At 44.7% G+C, this 18264-nt stretch overlaps 1 protein-coding gene across 1 annotated transcript in view; it reads right to left on the minus strand.

The window, feature by feature from the left end:
- Positions 1-750: 750 nt before the first annotated feature.
- Positions 751-18264, minus strand: part of LOC128700574 (fatty-acid amide hydrolase 1-like) — a 48513-nt gene continuing 30999 nt past the window's right edge. Inside the window, exons 9-10 of the mRNA XM_070098827.1 lie at positions 8764-8903; positions 751-1143 (exon numbers count right to left, since the gene is read on the minus strand). Coding sequence (XP_069954928.1) covers positions 1006-1143; positions 8764-8903 — 278 coding nt within the window. The 3' untranslated portion in view covers positions 751-1005. The remainder of the gene's footprint in view (positions 1144-8763; positions 8904-18264) is intronic.

Consider the following 18264-nt stretch of genomic DNA (forward strand, 5'->3'; position numbering starts at 1 on the left):
CTCACCCTGGACGGTCTAGAGGTGATCTTCCTCACCCTGGATGGTCTAGAGGTGGTCTTTCTCACCCTGGATGGTCTAGAAGTGATTTTCCTCACCCTGGATGGTCTAGAGGTGGTCTTTCTCACCCTGGATGGTCTAGAGGTGGTCTTTCTCACCCTGGATGGTCTAGGGGTGGTCTTTCTCACCCTAGATGGTCTAGAGATGGTCTTTCTCACCCTGGATGGTCTAGGGGTGGTCTTTCTCACACTGGATGGTCTAGGGGTGGTCTTTCTCACCCTGGATGGTCTAGAGGTGGTCTTTCTTACCCTGGATGGTCTAGGGGTGGTCTTTCTCACCCTAGATGGTCTAGAGATGGTCTTTCTCACCCTGGATGGTCTAGGGGTGGTCTTTCTCACACTGGATGGTCTAAAGGTGATCTTTCTCATCCTGGATGGTCTAGAGGTGGTCTTTCTCACCCTAGATGGTCTAGACATGGTATTTCTCACCCTGGATGGTCTAGGGGTGGTCTTTCTCGCCCTGGATGGTCTAGGGGTGGTCTTTCTCACACTGGATGGTCTAGGGGTGGTCTTTCTCACACTGGATGGTCTAGGGGTGGTCTTTCTCACACTGGATGGTCTAGGGGTGGTCTTTCTCACACTGGATGGTCTAGGGGTGGTCTTTCTCACCCTGGATGGTCTAGACATGGTATTTCTCACCCTGGATGGTCTAGGGGTGGTCTTTCTCACCCTAGATGGTCTAGAGATGGTCTTTCTCACCCTGGATGGTCTAGGGGTGGTCTTTCTCACACTGGATGGTCTAGGGGTGGTCTTTCTCACCCTGGATGGTCTAGGGGTGGTCTTTCTCACACTGGATGGTCTAAAGGTGATCTTTCTCATCCTGGATGGTCTAGAGGTGGTCTTTCTCACCCTGGATGGTCTAGAAGTGATTTTCCTCACCCTGGATGGTCTAAAGGTGATCTTTCTCATCCTGGATGGTCTAGACATGGTATTTCTCACCCTGGATGGTCTAGGGGTGGTCTTTCTCGCCCTGGATGACCTTGAGGTGGTCCTGGAGGTCTCTCATGCCTCGACACACCACCTCCTCCTGCCAGGGTAGACCCACCACCTGCACTCCTATAGGCAGACCCGTGGCGCCCTCAGTAGCCTGCAACACAATAATAATAATAATATTAATAATAATAATAATAATAATAATAATAATAATAATCACAATAATAATAATGAAAAGGTATCCCTGTATCCTTTAAACTCAGCCTCCCCTTCCTCAGTACACGCAAAAGGAATAGTTCAGAGTGCGGCGTAAGTTAGTAATGTTGTTAATTAGGAGGAGAGTGTTAAAGGTGGGTGAGGCAGTCACAGTATATAGTGTGGTAACTAATGTTTCTCTCTCTTCTGTCAAAACTGACACCTATTGCAACCCTAAACCATTTCAGTGCATCCTCGAGGGTTACGTTAACTTTATTATTTTAGAGCCAATCGGAAGAGGCATTCTGTAGTTATCTTGGAGAACAATATCCCAGACTACACCAACGCGTAAGTTTGTAGACGCTGAGGTGGTCAGTCCCTCAGCCTGGTTGAGGTGGTCAGTCCCTCAGCCTGGTTGAGGTGGTCAGTCCCTCAGCCTGGTTGAGGTGGTCAGTCTCTCAGCCTGGTTGAGGTGGTCAGTCCCTCAGCCTGGTTGAGGTGGTCAGTCCTTCAGCCTGGTTGAGGTGGTCAGTCCCTCAGCCTGGTTGAGGTGGTCAGTCTCTCAGCCTGGTTGAGGTGGTCAGTCCCTCAGCCTGGTTGAGGTGGTCAGTCCCTCAGCCTGGTTGAGGTGGTCAGTCCCTCAGCCTGGTTGAGGTGGTCAGTCCCTCAGCCTGGTTGAGGTGGTCAGTCCCTCAGCCTGGTTGAGGTGGTCAGTCCCTCAGCCTGGTTGAGGTGTTCAGTCCCTCAGCCTGGTTGAGGTGTTCAGTCCCTCAGCCTGGTTGAGGTGGTCAGTCCCTCAGCCTGGTTGAGGTGGTCAGTCCTTCAGCCTGGTTGAGGTGGTCAGTCCCTCAGCCTGGTTGAGGTGGTCAGTCTCTCAGCCTGGTTGAGGTGGTCAGTCCCTCAGCCTGGTTGAGGTGTTCAGTCCCTCAGCCTGGTTGAGGTGTTCAGTCCCTCAGCCTGGTTGAGGTGGTCAGTCCCTCAGCCTGGTTGAGGTGGTCAGTCCCCTTAACAGCATCCATCATCACTGGGATACATAACAACATCCATCAACACTGGGATACATAACAGCATCCATCATCACTGGGATACATAACAACATCCATCAACACTGGGATACATAACAACATCCATCATCACTGGGATACATAACAACTTCCATCAACACTGGGATACATAACAGCATCCATGATCACTGGGATACATAACAACATCCATTAACACTGGGATACATAACAACATCCATCATCACTGGGATACATAACAACATCCATCATCACTGGGATACATAACAACATCCATCATCACTGGGATACATAACAGCATCCATCATCACTGGGATACATAACAACATCCATCAACACTGGGATACATAACAGCATCCATCATCACTGGGATACATAACAACATCCATCAACACTGGGATACATAACAACATCCATCATCACTGGGATACATAACAACTTCCATCAACACTGGGATACATAACAGCATCCATGATCACTGGGATACATAACAACATCCATTAACACTGGGATACATAACAACATCCATCATCACTGGGATACATAACAACATCCATCATCACTGGGATACATAACAACTTCCATCAACACTGGGATACATAACAGCATCCATGATCACTGGGATACATAACAACATCCATCAACACTGGGATACATAACAACATCCATCATCACTGGGATACATAACAACATCCATCAACACTGGGATACATAACAACATCCATCATCACTGGGATACATAACAACTTCCATCAACACTGGGATACATAACAGCATCCATGATCACTGGGATACATAACAACATCCATTAACACTGGGATACATAACAACATCCATCATCACTGGGATACATAACAACATCCATCATCACTGGGATACATAACAACTTCCATCAACACTGGGATACATAACAGCATCCATGATCACTGGGATACATAACAACATCCATTAACACTGGGATACATAACAACATCCATCATCACTGGGATACATAACAACATCCATCAACACTGGGATACATAACAACATCCATCAACACTGGGATACATAACAACATCCATCAACACTGGGATACATAACAACATCCATCAACACTGGGATACATAACAACATCCATCATCACTGGGATACATAACAACTTCCATCAACACTGGGATACATAACATCATCCATGATCACTGGGATACATAACAACATCCATCATCACTGGGATACATAACAACATCCATCATCACTGGGATACATAACAACATCCACCATCACTGGGATACATAACAACATCCATCAACACTGGGATACATAACAACATCCATCATCACTGGGATACATAACAACATCCATCATCACTGGGATACATAACAACTTCCATCAACACTGGGATACATAACAGCATCCATCATCACTGGGATACATAACAACATCCATCAACACTGGGATACATAACAACATCCATCAACACTGGGATACATAACAACATCCATCATCACTGGGATACATAACAACATCCATCATCACTGGGATACATAACAACATCCATCATCACTGGGATACATAACATCCATTATCACTGGGATACATAACACCCATCATCACTGGGATACATAACATCCATCATCACTGGGATACATAACAACATCCATCATCACTGGGATACATAACAACATCCATCATCACTGGGATACATAACAACATCCACCATCACTGGGATACATAACAGTATCCATCAACACTGGGATACATAACAACATCCATCATCACTGGGATACATAACAGTATCCACCATCACTGGGATACATAACAGCATCCATCATCATTGGGATACATAACAGCATCCACCATCACTGGGATACATAACAGCATCCATCATCACTGGGATACATAACATCCATCAACACTGGGATACATAACAACATCCATCATCACTGGGATACATAACAACATCCATCATCACTGGGATACATAACGACATCCATCATCACTGGGATACATAACAACTGGGATACATAACAACATCCATCATCACTGGGATACATAACAACATCCATCATCACTGGGATACATAACAACATCCATCATCACTGGGATACATAACAACATCCATCAACACTGGGATACATAACAACATCCATCATCACTGGGATACATAACAGCATCCATCATCACTGGGATACATAACAACATCCATCAACACTGGGATACATAACAACATCCATCATCACTGGGATACATAACAACATCCATCAACACTGGGATACATAACAACATCCATCATCACTGGGATACATAACAACATCCATCAACACTGGGATACATAACAACATCCATCATCACTGGGATACATAACAACATCCATCATCACTGGGATACATAACAACATCCATCAACACTGGGATACATAACAACATCCATCATCACTGGGATACATAACAACATCCATCAACACTGGGATACATAACAGCATCCATCATCACTGGGATACATAACAACATCCATCAACACTGGGATACATAACAACATCCATCATCACTGGGATACATAACAACATCCATCATCACTGGGATACATAACAACATCCATCATCACTGGGATACATAACAACATCCATCATCACTGGGATACATAACAACATCCATCAACACTGGGATACATAACAACATCCATCATCACTGGGATACATAACAACATCCATCATCACTGGGATACATAACAACATCCATCATCACTGGGATACATAACAACATCCATCAACACTGGGATACATAACAACATCCATCATCACTGGGATACATAACAACATCCATCAACACTGGGATACATAACAACATCCATCAACACTGGGATACATAACAACATCCATCAACACTGGGATACATAACAACATCCATCATCACTGGGATACATAACAACATCCATCAACACTGGGATACATAACAACATCCATCATCACTGGGATACATAACAACATCCATCATCACACTGGGATACATAACAACATCCATCAACACTGGGATACATAACAACATCCATCAACACTGGGATACATAACAACATCCATCATCACTGGGATACATAACAACATCCATCATCACACTGGGATACATAACAACATCCATCAACACTGGGATACATAACAACATCCATCAACACTGGGATACATAACAACATCCATCATCACTGGGATACATAACACTGGGATACATAACAACATCCATCATCACTGGGATACATAACAACATCCATCAACACTGGGATACATAACAACATCCATCATCACTGGGATACATAACAACATCCATCATCACTGGGATACATAACAACATCCATCATCACTGGGATACATAACAACATCCATCAACACTGGGATACATAACAACATCCATCATCACTGGGATACATAACAACATCCATCAACACTGGGATACATAACAACATCCATCAACACTGGGATACATAACAACATCCATCATCACTGGGATACATAACAACATCCATCAACACTGGGATACATAACAACATCCATCAACACTGGGATACATAACAACATCCATCAACACTGGGATACATAACAACATCCATCATCACTGGGATACATAACAACATCCATCATCATAACAACATCCATCATCACACTGGGATACATAACAACATCCATCATCACTGGGATACATAACAACATCCATCAACAACTGGGATACATAACAACATCCATCATCACTGGGATACATAACAACATCCATCAACACTGGGATACATAACAACATCCATCATCACTGGGATACATAACAACATCCATCAACACTGGGATACATAACAACATCCATCAACACTGGGATACATAACAACATCCATCATCACTGGGATACATAACAACATCCATCATCACTGGGATACATAACAACATCCATCAACACTGGGATACATAACAACATCCATCATCACTGGGATACATAACAACATCCATCAACACTGGGATACATAACAACATCCATCAACACTGGGATACATAACAACATCCATCAACACTGGGATACATAACAACATCCATCAACACTGGGATACATAACAACATCCATCAACACTGGGATACATAACAACATCCATCATCACTGGGATACATAACAACATCCATCAACACTGGGATACATAACAACATCCATCATCACTGGGATACATAACAACATCCATCATCACTGGGATACATAACAACATCCATCAACACTGGGATACATAACAACATCCATCATCACTGGGATACATAACAACATCCATCAACACTGGGATACATAACAACATCCATCATCACTGGGATACATAACAACATCCATCATCACTGGGATACATAACAACATCCATCATCACTGGGATACATAACAACATCCATCAACACTGGGATACATAACAACATCCATCAACACTGGGATACATAACAACATCCATCATCACTGGGATACATAACAACATCCATCAACACACATGGGATACATAACAACATCCATCATCACTGGGATACATAACAACATCCATCATCACTGGGATACATAACAACATCCATCAACACTGGGATACATAACAACATCCATCATCACTGGGATACATAACAACATCCATCAACACTGGGATACATAACAACATCCATCATCACTGGGATACATAACAACATCCATCAACACTGGGATACATAACAACATCCATCAACACTGGGATACATAACAACATCCATCAACACTGGGATACATAACAACATCCATCAACACTGGGATACATAACAACATCCATCATCACTGGGATACATAACAACATCCATCAACACTGATACATAACATCATCATCCATCATCACTGGGATACATAACAGTATCCACCATCACTGGGATACATAACAACATCCATCATCACTGGGATACATAACAACATCCATCATCACTGGGATACATAACAACATCCATCATCACTGGGATACATAACAACATCCATCATCACTGGGATACATAACAACATCCATCATCACTGGGATACATAACAACATCCATCATCACTGGGATACATAACAACATCCATCATCACTGGGATACATAACAACATCCATCATCACTGGGATACATAACAACATCCATCATCACTGGGATACATAACAACATCCATCATCACTGGGATACATAACAACATCCATCAACACTGGGATACATAACAACATCCATCATCACTGGGATACATAACAACATCCATCAACACTGGGATACATAACAACATCCATCATCACTGGGATACATAACAACATCCATCAACACTGGGATACATAACAACATCCATCATCACTGGGATACATAACAACATCCATCAACACTGGGATACATAACAACATCCATCATCACTGGGATACATAACAACATCCATCATCACTGGGATACATAACAACATCCATCATCACTGGGATACATAACAACATCCATCAACACTGGGATACATAACAACATCCATCAACACTGGGATACATAACAACATCCATCAACACTGGGATACATAATATGCCAGAACTTTTACAATAAGAAAGAAACAACAGGTAGAAACCTGCCCATCACGCTAGATGTCTCTGGAGATGCCACTGTTAAATAGAACTGCAGAACTCTGACCCAACATCAAAGTTGGGTCAAAATGTGACCTCACAATGTGAGGTCACTTGTTTTAAGAAGGATTTGTGGGTAATGTTATATTCACTGGGGGATTTACAGGGATTTATGTCTTAGGAATTAAAGCTTTCTTAATATTTGTCTGTAAGTGAACTGTGGCCTCTATGACTCCTCTGGCAAGTGATGAACTCTGAACATGAACAAAACTGGTTGTAACTAAGACTAATTTTTAAAAGAGCGGGCTAGTAAGCCAGCGGAAGGCTTCGGTAAGATGACCGAAAGCTCCAACTGTGGGTCATTATTTGACTAAGACCCGCGTCAGGAAATACTTGTCCTGATAAATTAGACACATGTGCAACTCTTGGGTATCTTTATTGAGGAAACGTTTCGCCACACAGTGGCTTCATCAGTCCATACAAAGGAGAATCTTGAAGAACAGGAGGAGAATGAGGTAATCAGTCCCTCAACCCTCAACCTCCTCCTGTTCTTCAAGATTCTCCTTTATATTGGACTGATGAAGCCACTGTGTGGCGAAACGTTTCCTCAATAAAGATACCCAAGAGATGCACATGTGTCTAATTTATCAACATGTCGGTTCTCTGAACCATTCATCAACAAATACTTGTCCTGTTTCCTAACGACTTATAGGTAACCTAAGCGTAAACATTAATGATATTTAGCGTCTCGTTTGTCTCAGAAATACACGAGACAGCAATAAAGTTCTCGCTTATGGGAAAAATTCATTAATTACTATAACAAGATATAGGAAATTACAAATCTAAATCTAAATATCTAAACTTTAGTTACAGATGAATCTAAAATATTCTGTAGCGTCCTGTAAGGCAAGTAAGAATGTTTATATTTTAAATCATCAAAATTTTCTGAGGTTTTAAGGAGAAGTTAGGAAGGTGAGAGTGGTTCTTCGGCTGACCTCCTTCACCATATGGAAGAGTAAGTCGTCAGTGGGGTAGTCGTTCAGCTTGGCCTGGTCGTCCTCGTCCTCGTGGGTGACTGGAACAACACCAGAGGGAAAGTCGCAGAAGTTGTAGAGGCAAGTGGTGATCAAGGCCGCTGTGGGGCACCAAGATAATTATTATTAACACACTCACTCACTCACTCGCTCACTCACTCACTCACTCACTCACTCACTCACTCACTCACTCCCTTCTATTACAGCATCAGCAAGTTGTATGATTATCTTGACCAGACTATAGCGAGTCCTTGACGCCAGTGAAGGACTCTTGAACCCAAGAACTGAACCCATCCTATCCTTGAACAGAGCCTCATTGCTTCTCGTTTTCCCCCAGGAGTTGCATAAACCCCTACGAACCTAGCGCTTCCCCATGAATTAACAACTCCCCTGACACACACCATCACACAGTATGAGTCTCACATAGTAATGAAGTCTGTCGTCCTGACCTCAGACACAAGAGTGAAACAATATTGATATCCTCGAGTATTTTATTACAAGTTTGACAACAGATTTCCTTCCAGCAAAACTAAATTAATATTACATAACAGTTTCCTCTTCTCAGGATGGTTTATCCTGCAGGTTTAACAAGCCGACATGTTCTCTAGGTATGGGACAAAGTGTTACCCAGGGAGGTGTAGGTGTTGCTGTTTGTAGATGAATGGTTCAGAGAACCGACATGTTGATAAATTAGACACATGTGCAACTCTTGGGTATCTTTATTGAGGAAACGTTTCGCCACACAGTGGCTTCATCAGTCCATACAAAGGAGAATCTTGAAGAACAGGAGGAGAATGAGGTAATCAGTCCCTCAACCTTGAGTCGATGTGGTGAGTCCATCAATCTTGAATAGAATACGGCATATGAGCGGAGAAGGAGCTTATAAACCGTTGGTAGGAGAGGTGCAGCAGTCATAGGCGGTGTCACATTTGTTCAATGTGGAATGCAGCAGTCATAGGCGGTGTCACATTTGTTCAATGTGGAATGCAGCAGTCATAGGCGGTGTCACATTTGTTCAATGCAACTTCTTGGGATCTTAATACTTGGGAATTCTTCGCTTGCCTAATTCTTGGGCACGACCTACTTCCACATTGAACAAATGTGACACCGCCTATGACTGCTGCACCTCTCCTACCAACGGTTTATAAGCTGCTTCTCCGCTCATATGCCGTATTCTATTCAAGATTGATGGACTGACCACATCGACTCAAGGTTGAGGGACTGATTACCTCATTCTCCTCCTGTTCTTCAAGATTCTCCTTTGTATGGATTGATGAAGCCACTGTGTGGCGAAACGTTTCCTCAATAAAGATACCCAAGAGTTGCACATGTGTGTTGTTAGGTAAGACACATATGCAACAGTTAGGTATCTTTATTTTGAAACGTTTCGCCTACACAGTAGGCTTCTTCAGTCGAGTACAGAAAAGTTGATAGAAGCAGAAGATACTTGAAGACGATGTAATCAGTCCATCACCCTTAAAGTTTTGAGGTGGTCAGTCCCTCAGTCTGGAGAAGAGCATTGTTCCGTTGTCTGAAACAATATGAAGTTGAAGTGACAGAATCGGGCCTTATATAGTGCCAGGAGGTGAGACGTAGGTTGATTTGGGAGGGCAGGTCCTTCTCAAACCCAGCCGTTCTCACTAGTAGAGGTTGTCGAAGTAGATGGTCTGTACCAAGATACCCTTGTGTTGCAGTGTCTGACAGAATGAACATTAAAATGGTATAAAATACCGACAGATTGTTAGGTAAGACACATATGCAACAGTTAGGTATCTTTATTTTGAAACGTTTCGCCTACACAGTAGGCTTCTTCAGTCGAGTACAGAAAAGTTGATAGAAGCAGAAGATACTTGAAGACGATGTAATCAGTCCATCACCCTTAAAGTTTTGAGGTGGTCAGTCCCTCAGTCTGGAGAAGAGCATTGTTCCGTTGTCTGAAACAATATGAAGTTGAAGTGACAGAATCGGGCCTTATATAGTGCCAGGAGGTGAGACGTAGGTTGATTTGGGAGGGCAGGTCCTTCTCAAACCCAGCCGTTCTCACTAGTAGAGGTTGTCGAAGTAGATGGTCTGTACCAAGATACCCTTGTGTTGCAGTGTCTGACAGAATGAACATTAAAATGGTATAAAATACCGACAGATTGTTAGGTAAGACACATATGCAACAGTTAGGTATCTTTATTTTGAAACGTTTCGCCTACACAGTAGGCTTCTTCAGTCGAGTACAGAAAAGTTGATAGAAGCAGAAGATACTTGAAGACGATGTAATCAGTCCATCACCCTTAAAGTTTTGAGGTGGTCAGTCCCTCAGTCTGGAGAAGAGCATTGTTCCGTTGTCTGAAACAATATGAAGTTGAAGTGACAGAATCGGGCCTTATATAGTGCCAGGAGGTGAGACGTAGGTTGATTTGGGAGGGCAGGTCCTTCTCAAACCCAGCCGTTCTCACTAGTAGAGGTTGTCGAAGTAGATGGTCTGTACCAAGATACCCTTGTGTTGCAGTGTCTGACAGAATGAACATTAAAATGGTATAAAATACCGACAGATTGTTAGGTAAGACACATATGCAACAGTTAGGTATCTTTATTTTGAAACGTTTCGCCTACACAGTAGGCTTCTTCAGTCGAGTACAGAAAAGTTGATAGAAGCAGAAGATACTTGAAGACGATGTAATCAGTCCATCACCCTTAAAGTTTTGAGGTGGTCAGTCCCTCAGTCTGGAGAAGAGCATTGTTCCGTTGTCTGAAACAATATGAAGTTGAAGTGACAGAATCGGGCCTTATATAGTGCCAGGAGGTGAGACGTAGGTTGATTTGGGAGGGCAGGTCCTTCTCAAACCCAGCCGTTCTCACTAGTAGAGGTTGTCGAAGTAGATGGTCTGTACCAAGATACCCTTGTGTTGCAGTGTCTGACAGAATGAACATTAAAATGGTATAAAATACCGACAGATTGTTAGGTAAGACACATATGCAACAGTTAGGTATCTTTATTTTGAAACGTTTCGCCTACACAGTAGGCTTCTTCAGTCGAGTACAGAAAAGTTGATAGAAGCAGAAGATACTTGAAGACGATGTAATCAGTCCATCACCCTTAAAGTTTTGAGGTGGTCAGTCCCTCAGTCTGGAGAAGAGCATTGTTCCGTTGTCTGAAACAATATGAAGTTGAAGTGACAGAATCGGGCCTTATATAGTGCCAGGAGGTGAGACGTAGGTTGATTTGGGAGGGCAGGTCCTTCTCAAACCCAGCCGTTCTCACTAGTAGAGGTTGTCGAAGTAGATGGTCTGTACCAAGATACCCTTGTGTTGCAGTGTCTGACAGAATGAACATTAAAATGGTATAAAATACCGACAGATTGTTAGGTAAGACACATATGCAACAGTTAGGTATTTTATACCATTTTAATGTTCATTCTGTCAGACACTGCAACACAAGGGTATCTTGGTACAGACCATCTACTTCGACAACCTCTACTAGTGAGAACGGCTGGGTTTGAGAAGGACCTGCCCTCCCAAATCAACCTACGTCTCACCTCCTGGCACTATATAAGGCCCGATTCTGTCACTTCAACTTCATATTGTTTCAGACAACGGAACAATGCTCTTCTCCAGACTGAGGGACTGACCACCTCAAAACTTTAAGGGTGATGGACTGATTACATCGTCTTCAAGTATCTTCTGCTTCTATCAACTTTTCTGTACTCGACTGAAGAAGCCTACTGTGTAGGCGAAACGTTTCAAAATAAAGATACCTAACTGTTGCATATGTGTCTTACCTAACAATCTGTCGGTATTTTATACCATTTTAATGTTCAGTTGCACATGTGTCTAATTTATCAGGTGTTGCTGTGTACACATCAACACCTGCTAGATCAGTGTATACACTGATGCATAAACACTTGTCTGTAAACACTTGTCTGTGAGATGTCGCTGCTTAATCTCTCACATATGTATAAAGATAAATATGGATAATATATAAATAACCCGCTGACGATGAGGTGTCGGTCTGACCTGGACCGATAGGTCCTTGGCTTCGAACTACAGACCAATAAGTCTTACCTCCATAGTGGGAAAATTTATGGAATCAATAATTGCCGAAGCAATTCGTAGCCATCTTGACAGGCACAGATTGATTAATGAATCTCAACACGGTTTTACAAAGGGGCGTTCCTGTCTTACGAATTTACTAACTTTTTTCACTAAGGTGTTTGAGGAGGTAGATCATGGTAATGAATATGATATTGTGTATATGGACTTCAGTAAGGCTTTCGATAGAGTTCCACACCAGAGGCTATTGAGGAAACTTAAGGCACACGGAATAGGAGGAAAAAAAATTTCCTGGGTAGAGGCATGGTTGACAAATAGACAGGAGAGAGTTTGCATAAATGGGGAGAAATCAGAATGAGGGCACGTCACAAGCGGTGTTCCCCAGGGGTCAGTGTTGGGCCCCTTGTTGTTCACAATTTACATAAACGACATAGATGAGGGAATAAATAGCGACATAAGCAGATTTGCTTATGACACCAAAATAGGCCGTCCAATTCATTCTAATGAAGACACCAGAGCACTCCAGGATGATTTGAATAGACTGATGCAATGGTCGAAGAAGTGGCAGATGCAGTTTAATATTGACAAATGCATAGTTCTAAATGTTGGACAGGAAAATAACCATGCTACATATAAACTAAATAATGTAGATCTTAATACTACTGATTGCAAAAAGGATTTAGGAGTTCTGGTTAGCAGTAATCTAAAACCAAGACAACAGTGCATTAGTGTTCGCAATAAAGCTAACAGAATTCTTGGCTTCATATCTAGAAGTATAAATAATAGAAGTCCTCAGGTTGTTCTTCAACTCTATATATCCTTGGTTAGGCCTCATTTAGATTAAGCTGCTCATTTCTGGTCACCGTATTACAGAATGAATATAAATGCTCTGGAAAAAGTACAGAGGAGGATGACAAAGTTGATCCCATGTATCAGAAATCTTCCCTATGAGGATAGACTGAGGCCCTGAATCTGCACTCTCTAGCCAGGCGTAGAATTAGGAGGGATATGATAGAGGTGTATAAATGGAAAACAGGAATAAATAAAGGGGATGTAAATAGCGTGCTGAAAATTTCCAGCCAAGACAGGACTCGCAGCAATGATTTCAAGTTGGAAAAATTCAGATTCAGGAAGGATATAGGAAAGTACTGGTTTGGTAATAGAGTTGTGGATGAGTGGAACAAACTCCCGAGTACAGTTATTGAGGCTAAAACATTGTGTAGTTTTAAAAATAGGTTAGATAAATACATGAGTGGGTGTGGGTGGGTGTGAGTTGGACCTGACTAGCTTGTGCTGCTGGGTCTGATGCTGTGCTCCTTCCTTGAGTGGAGGTGACCAGACTGGGTGAGTCATTGGGCTAATCCGGGGGGGATGTCATTGGTCTAATCCGGGGGGGGGGCACATGGACATGGAGTAGGCCTGCAGTCCGCATGGGTCAGTAGGCCTGTTGCAGCCAATGTAGTCAGGTCAGGTTCTTTCACAAGCTATCAGGTAGCAGCTATCAGGTAGCACAAGCTATCAGATAGCACAAGCTATCAGTTAGCACAAGCTGCAGAAGGCCTACTGGCCCATGCGAGGCAGGTCCAAGTCTCCTACCGGCTTAAGCCAATGCACCCAACCTAGTCAGGTCAGGTCACATTGACTTAAGGGAGGAACACGGCAACCGACCTGGTAGCACAAGCTATCAGGTAGCACAAGCTATCAGGTAGCACAAGCTATCAGGTAGCACAAGCTATCAGGTAGCACAAGCTATCAGATTCTTATGTTCATATGTGTATTGTTCCACTGACAGTACTGTGCCTTTTTGTTCTCTATAAACATCAATTTTCAAGTAATCACAAGAATAACTTGAATCTGCAATATAATGACTTAATTGTTGTACGTTCTCCAAGACCTGCGCGACCCATGGTGGTTTAGAGCATCCTAGTGAACACTGTGTCAGCGTACACAACACTGAGTAAACAAGACATGCAATTCAAGTTGTGGCATGTTATCGTGAAGGTGTTTCGCCCACCAGGGTGTTCATGAAGGTTCTTGTGTGCGAAACGTCTTCCTAATAAAGACCATAGCCGACAGTGTCACTTCTTTTGCATCCCAGTGAAATATAATACAAGTGAAAGACCATTTATTGCCAGGTTGGCAACCTTGCAACTCAAAAACTGTCCCTTATTTTTTTATTTATTCCTCCTTATTTTGCAACATTACTGCATTCATTTTTTGCGTAGTTTCAGCCCTGGTCAATATTACCTCCTGCCATGGCAGTTACGAAGTGCTAAAAAAAAGTCTTAGTGTCTCATTAAGAGGTAATTTGAGCCGGTATATCCTAACAATGCTTGGCACAACGACACAATCCACTTGACAGCGCCCTCCCATTAAATTTTTTCTAAAAAATTATGTTTTCTGAAACAACCAGAGAAAGAGTTCCCATTATTCTCATTTTAGAGCCACTCTCAGACTTCATTTCTCCAGCCTATAGTCGAGAAGGAAAAACGTTAATGTGTCTATCGTGTGCTCTGGAATAACAGGGGAGGGGGCTATGGTGGGGAGGAGTAGGGGAAGAGGAAGGGGAGGAATTGATCTGGGGTGCTGGAAGGATGGCGCTGGAGGGATGGAAGTGCTCTGGTGAAGGGATGGAAGTGGTCTGGTGGAGGGATAGAGGTGGTCTGGTGGAGGGATGGAAGTGGTCTGGTGGAGGGATAGAGGTGGTCTGGTGGAGGGATAGAGGTGGCCTGGTGGAGGGATAGAGGTGGCCTGGTGGAGGGATAGAGGTGGCCTGGTGGAGGGATAGAGGTGGCCTGGTGGAGGGATAGAGGTGGTCTGGTGGAGGGATAGAGGTGGCCTGGTGGAGGGATAGAGGTGGCCTGGTGGAGGGATAGAGGTGGCCTGGTGGAAGGATAGAGGTGGTCTGGTGGAGGGATAGAGGTGGCCTGGTGGAGGGATAGAGGTGGTCTGGTGGAGGGATAGAGGTGGTCTGGTGGAGGGATAGAGGTGGTCTGGTGGAGGGATAGAGGTGGTCTGGTGGAGGAATAGAGGTGGTCTGGTGGAGGGACAGAAGTGGTCTGGTGGAGGGACAGAAGCGATCTGGTGGAGGGATAGAGGTGGTCTGGTGGAGGGACAGAAGTGGTCTGGTGGAGGGACAGAAGTGGTCTGGTGGAGGGACAGAAGTGGTCTGGTGGAGGGATAGAGGTGGTCTGGTGGAGGGACAGAAGTGGTCTGGTGGAGGGACAGAAGTGGTCTGGTGGAGGGACAGAAGTGGTCTGGTGGAGGGACAGAAGTGGTCTGGTGGAGAGACAGAAGTGGTCTGGTGGAGGGATAGAGGTGGTCTGGTGGAGGGATGGAAGTGGTCTGGTGGAGGGATAGAGGTGGTCTGGTGGAGGGATAGAGGTGGTCTGGTGGAGGGATAGAGGTGGTCTGGTGGAGGGATAGAGGTGGTCTGGTGGAGGGATAGAGGTGGTCTGGTGGAGGGATGGAAGTGGTCTGGTGGAGGGATAGAGGTGGTCTGGTGGAGGGATGGAAGTGGTCTGGTGGAGGGACAGAAGTGGTCTGGTGGAGGGATAGAGGTGGTCTGGTGGAGGGATGGAAGTGGTCTGGTGGAGGGATAGAGGTGGTCTGGTGGAGGGATGGAAGTGGTCTGGTGGAGGGATAGAGGTGGTCTGGTGGAGGGATAGAGGTGGTCTGGTGGAGGGATAGAGGTGGTCTGGTGGAGGGATAGAGGTGGTCTGGTGGAGGGATAGAGGTGGTCTGGTGGAGGGATAGAGGTGGTCTGATGGAGGGACAGAAGTGGTCTGGTGGAGGGACAGAAGTGGTCTGGTGGAGGGACAGAAGTGGTCTGGTGGAGGGATAGAGGTGGTCTGGTGGAGGGATAGAGGTGGCCTGGTGGAGGGATAGAGGTGGTCTGGTGGAGGGATGGAAGTGGTCTGGTGGAGGGATAGAGGTGGTCTGGTGGAGGGATAGAGGTGGTCTGGTGGAGGGATAGAGGTGGCCTGGTGGAGGGATAGAGGTGGTCTGGTGGAGGGATAGAGGTGGCCTGGTGGAGGGATAGAGGTGGTCTGGTGGAGGGATAGAGGTGGCCTGGTGGAGGGATAGAGGTGGTCTGGTGGAGGGATGGAAGTGGTCTGGTGGAGGGATAGAGGTGGTCTGGTGGAGGGATAGAGGTGGTCTGGTGGAGGGATAGAGGTGGCCTGGTGGAGGGATAGAGGTGGTCTGGTGGAGGGATAGAGGTGGTCTGGTGGAGGGATAGAGGTGGCCTGGTGGAGGGATAGAGGTGGTCTGGTGGAGGGATAGAGGTGGCCTGGTGGAGGGATAGAGGTGGTCTGGTGGAGGGATGGAAGTGGTCTGGTGGAGGGATAGAGGTGGTCTGGTGGAGGGATAGAGGTGGTCTGGTGGAGGGATAGAGGTGGCCTGGTGGAGGGATAGAGGTGGTCTGGTGGAGGGATAGAGGTGGTCTGGTGGAGGGATACCTGGAGTTTACCTGGAGAGAGTTTCGGGGGTCAACGCCCCCGCGGCCCGGTCTGTGACCAGGCCTCCTGGTGGATCAGCGCCTGATCAACCAGGCTGTTGCTGCTGGCTGCACGCAAACCAACGTACGAGCCACAGCCCGGCTGATCAGGAACTGACTTTAGGTGCTTGTCCAGTGCCAGCTTGAAGACTGCCAGGGGTCTGTTGGTAATCCCCCTTATGTGTGCTGGGAGGCAGTTGAACAGTCTCGGGCCCCTGACACTTATTGTATGGTCTCTTAACGTGCTAGTGACACCCCTGCTTTTCATTGGGGGGATGGTGCATCGTCTGCCAAGTCTTTTGCTTTCGTAGTGAGTGATTTTCGTGTGCAAGTTCGGTACTAGTCCCTCTAGGATTTTCCAGGTGTATATAATCATGTATCTCTCCCTCCTGCGTTCCAGGGAATACAGGTTTAGAAACCTCAAGCGCTCCCAGTAATTGAGGTGTTTTATCTCCGTTATGCGCGCCGTGAAAGTTCTCTGTACATTTTCTAGGTCGGCAATTTCACCTGCCTTGAAAGGTGCTGTTAGAGTGCAGCAATATTCCAGCCTAGATAGAACAAGTGACCTGAAGAGTGTCATCATGGGCTTGGCCTCCCTAGTTTTGAAGGTTCTCATTATCCATCCTGTCATTTTTCTAGCAGATGCGATTGATACAATGTTATGGTCCTTGAAGGTGAGATCCTCCGACATAATCACTCCCAGGTCTTTGACGTTGGTGTTTCGCTCTATTTCGTGGCCAGAATTTGTTTTGTACTCTGATGAAGATTTAATTTCCTCATGTTTACCATATCTGAGTAATTGAAATTTCTCATCGTTGAACTTCATATTGTTTTCTGCAGCCCACTGAAAGATTTGGTTGATGTCCGCCTGGAGCCTTGCAGTGTCTGCAATGGAAGACACTGCCATGCAGATTCGGGTGTCA

Source organism: Cherax quadricarinatus, chromosome 65, assembly GCF_038502225.1.
Source record: "Cherax quadricarinatus isolate ZL_2023a chromosome 65, ASM3850222v1, whole genome shotgun sequence".
In the NCBI taxonomy this organism is placed as follows: Eukaryota; Metazoa; Arthropoda; class Malacostraca; order Decapoda; family Parastacidae; genus Cherax; species Cherax quadricarinatus.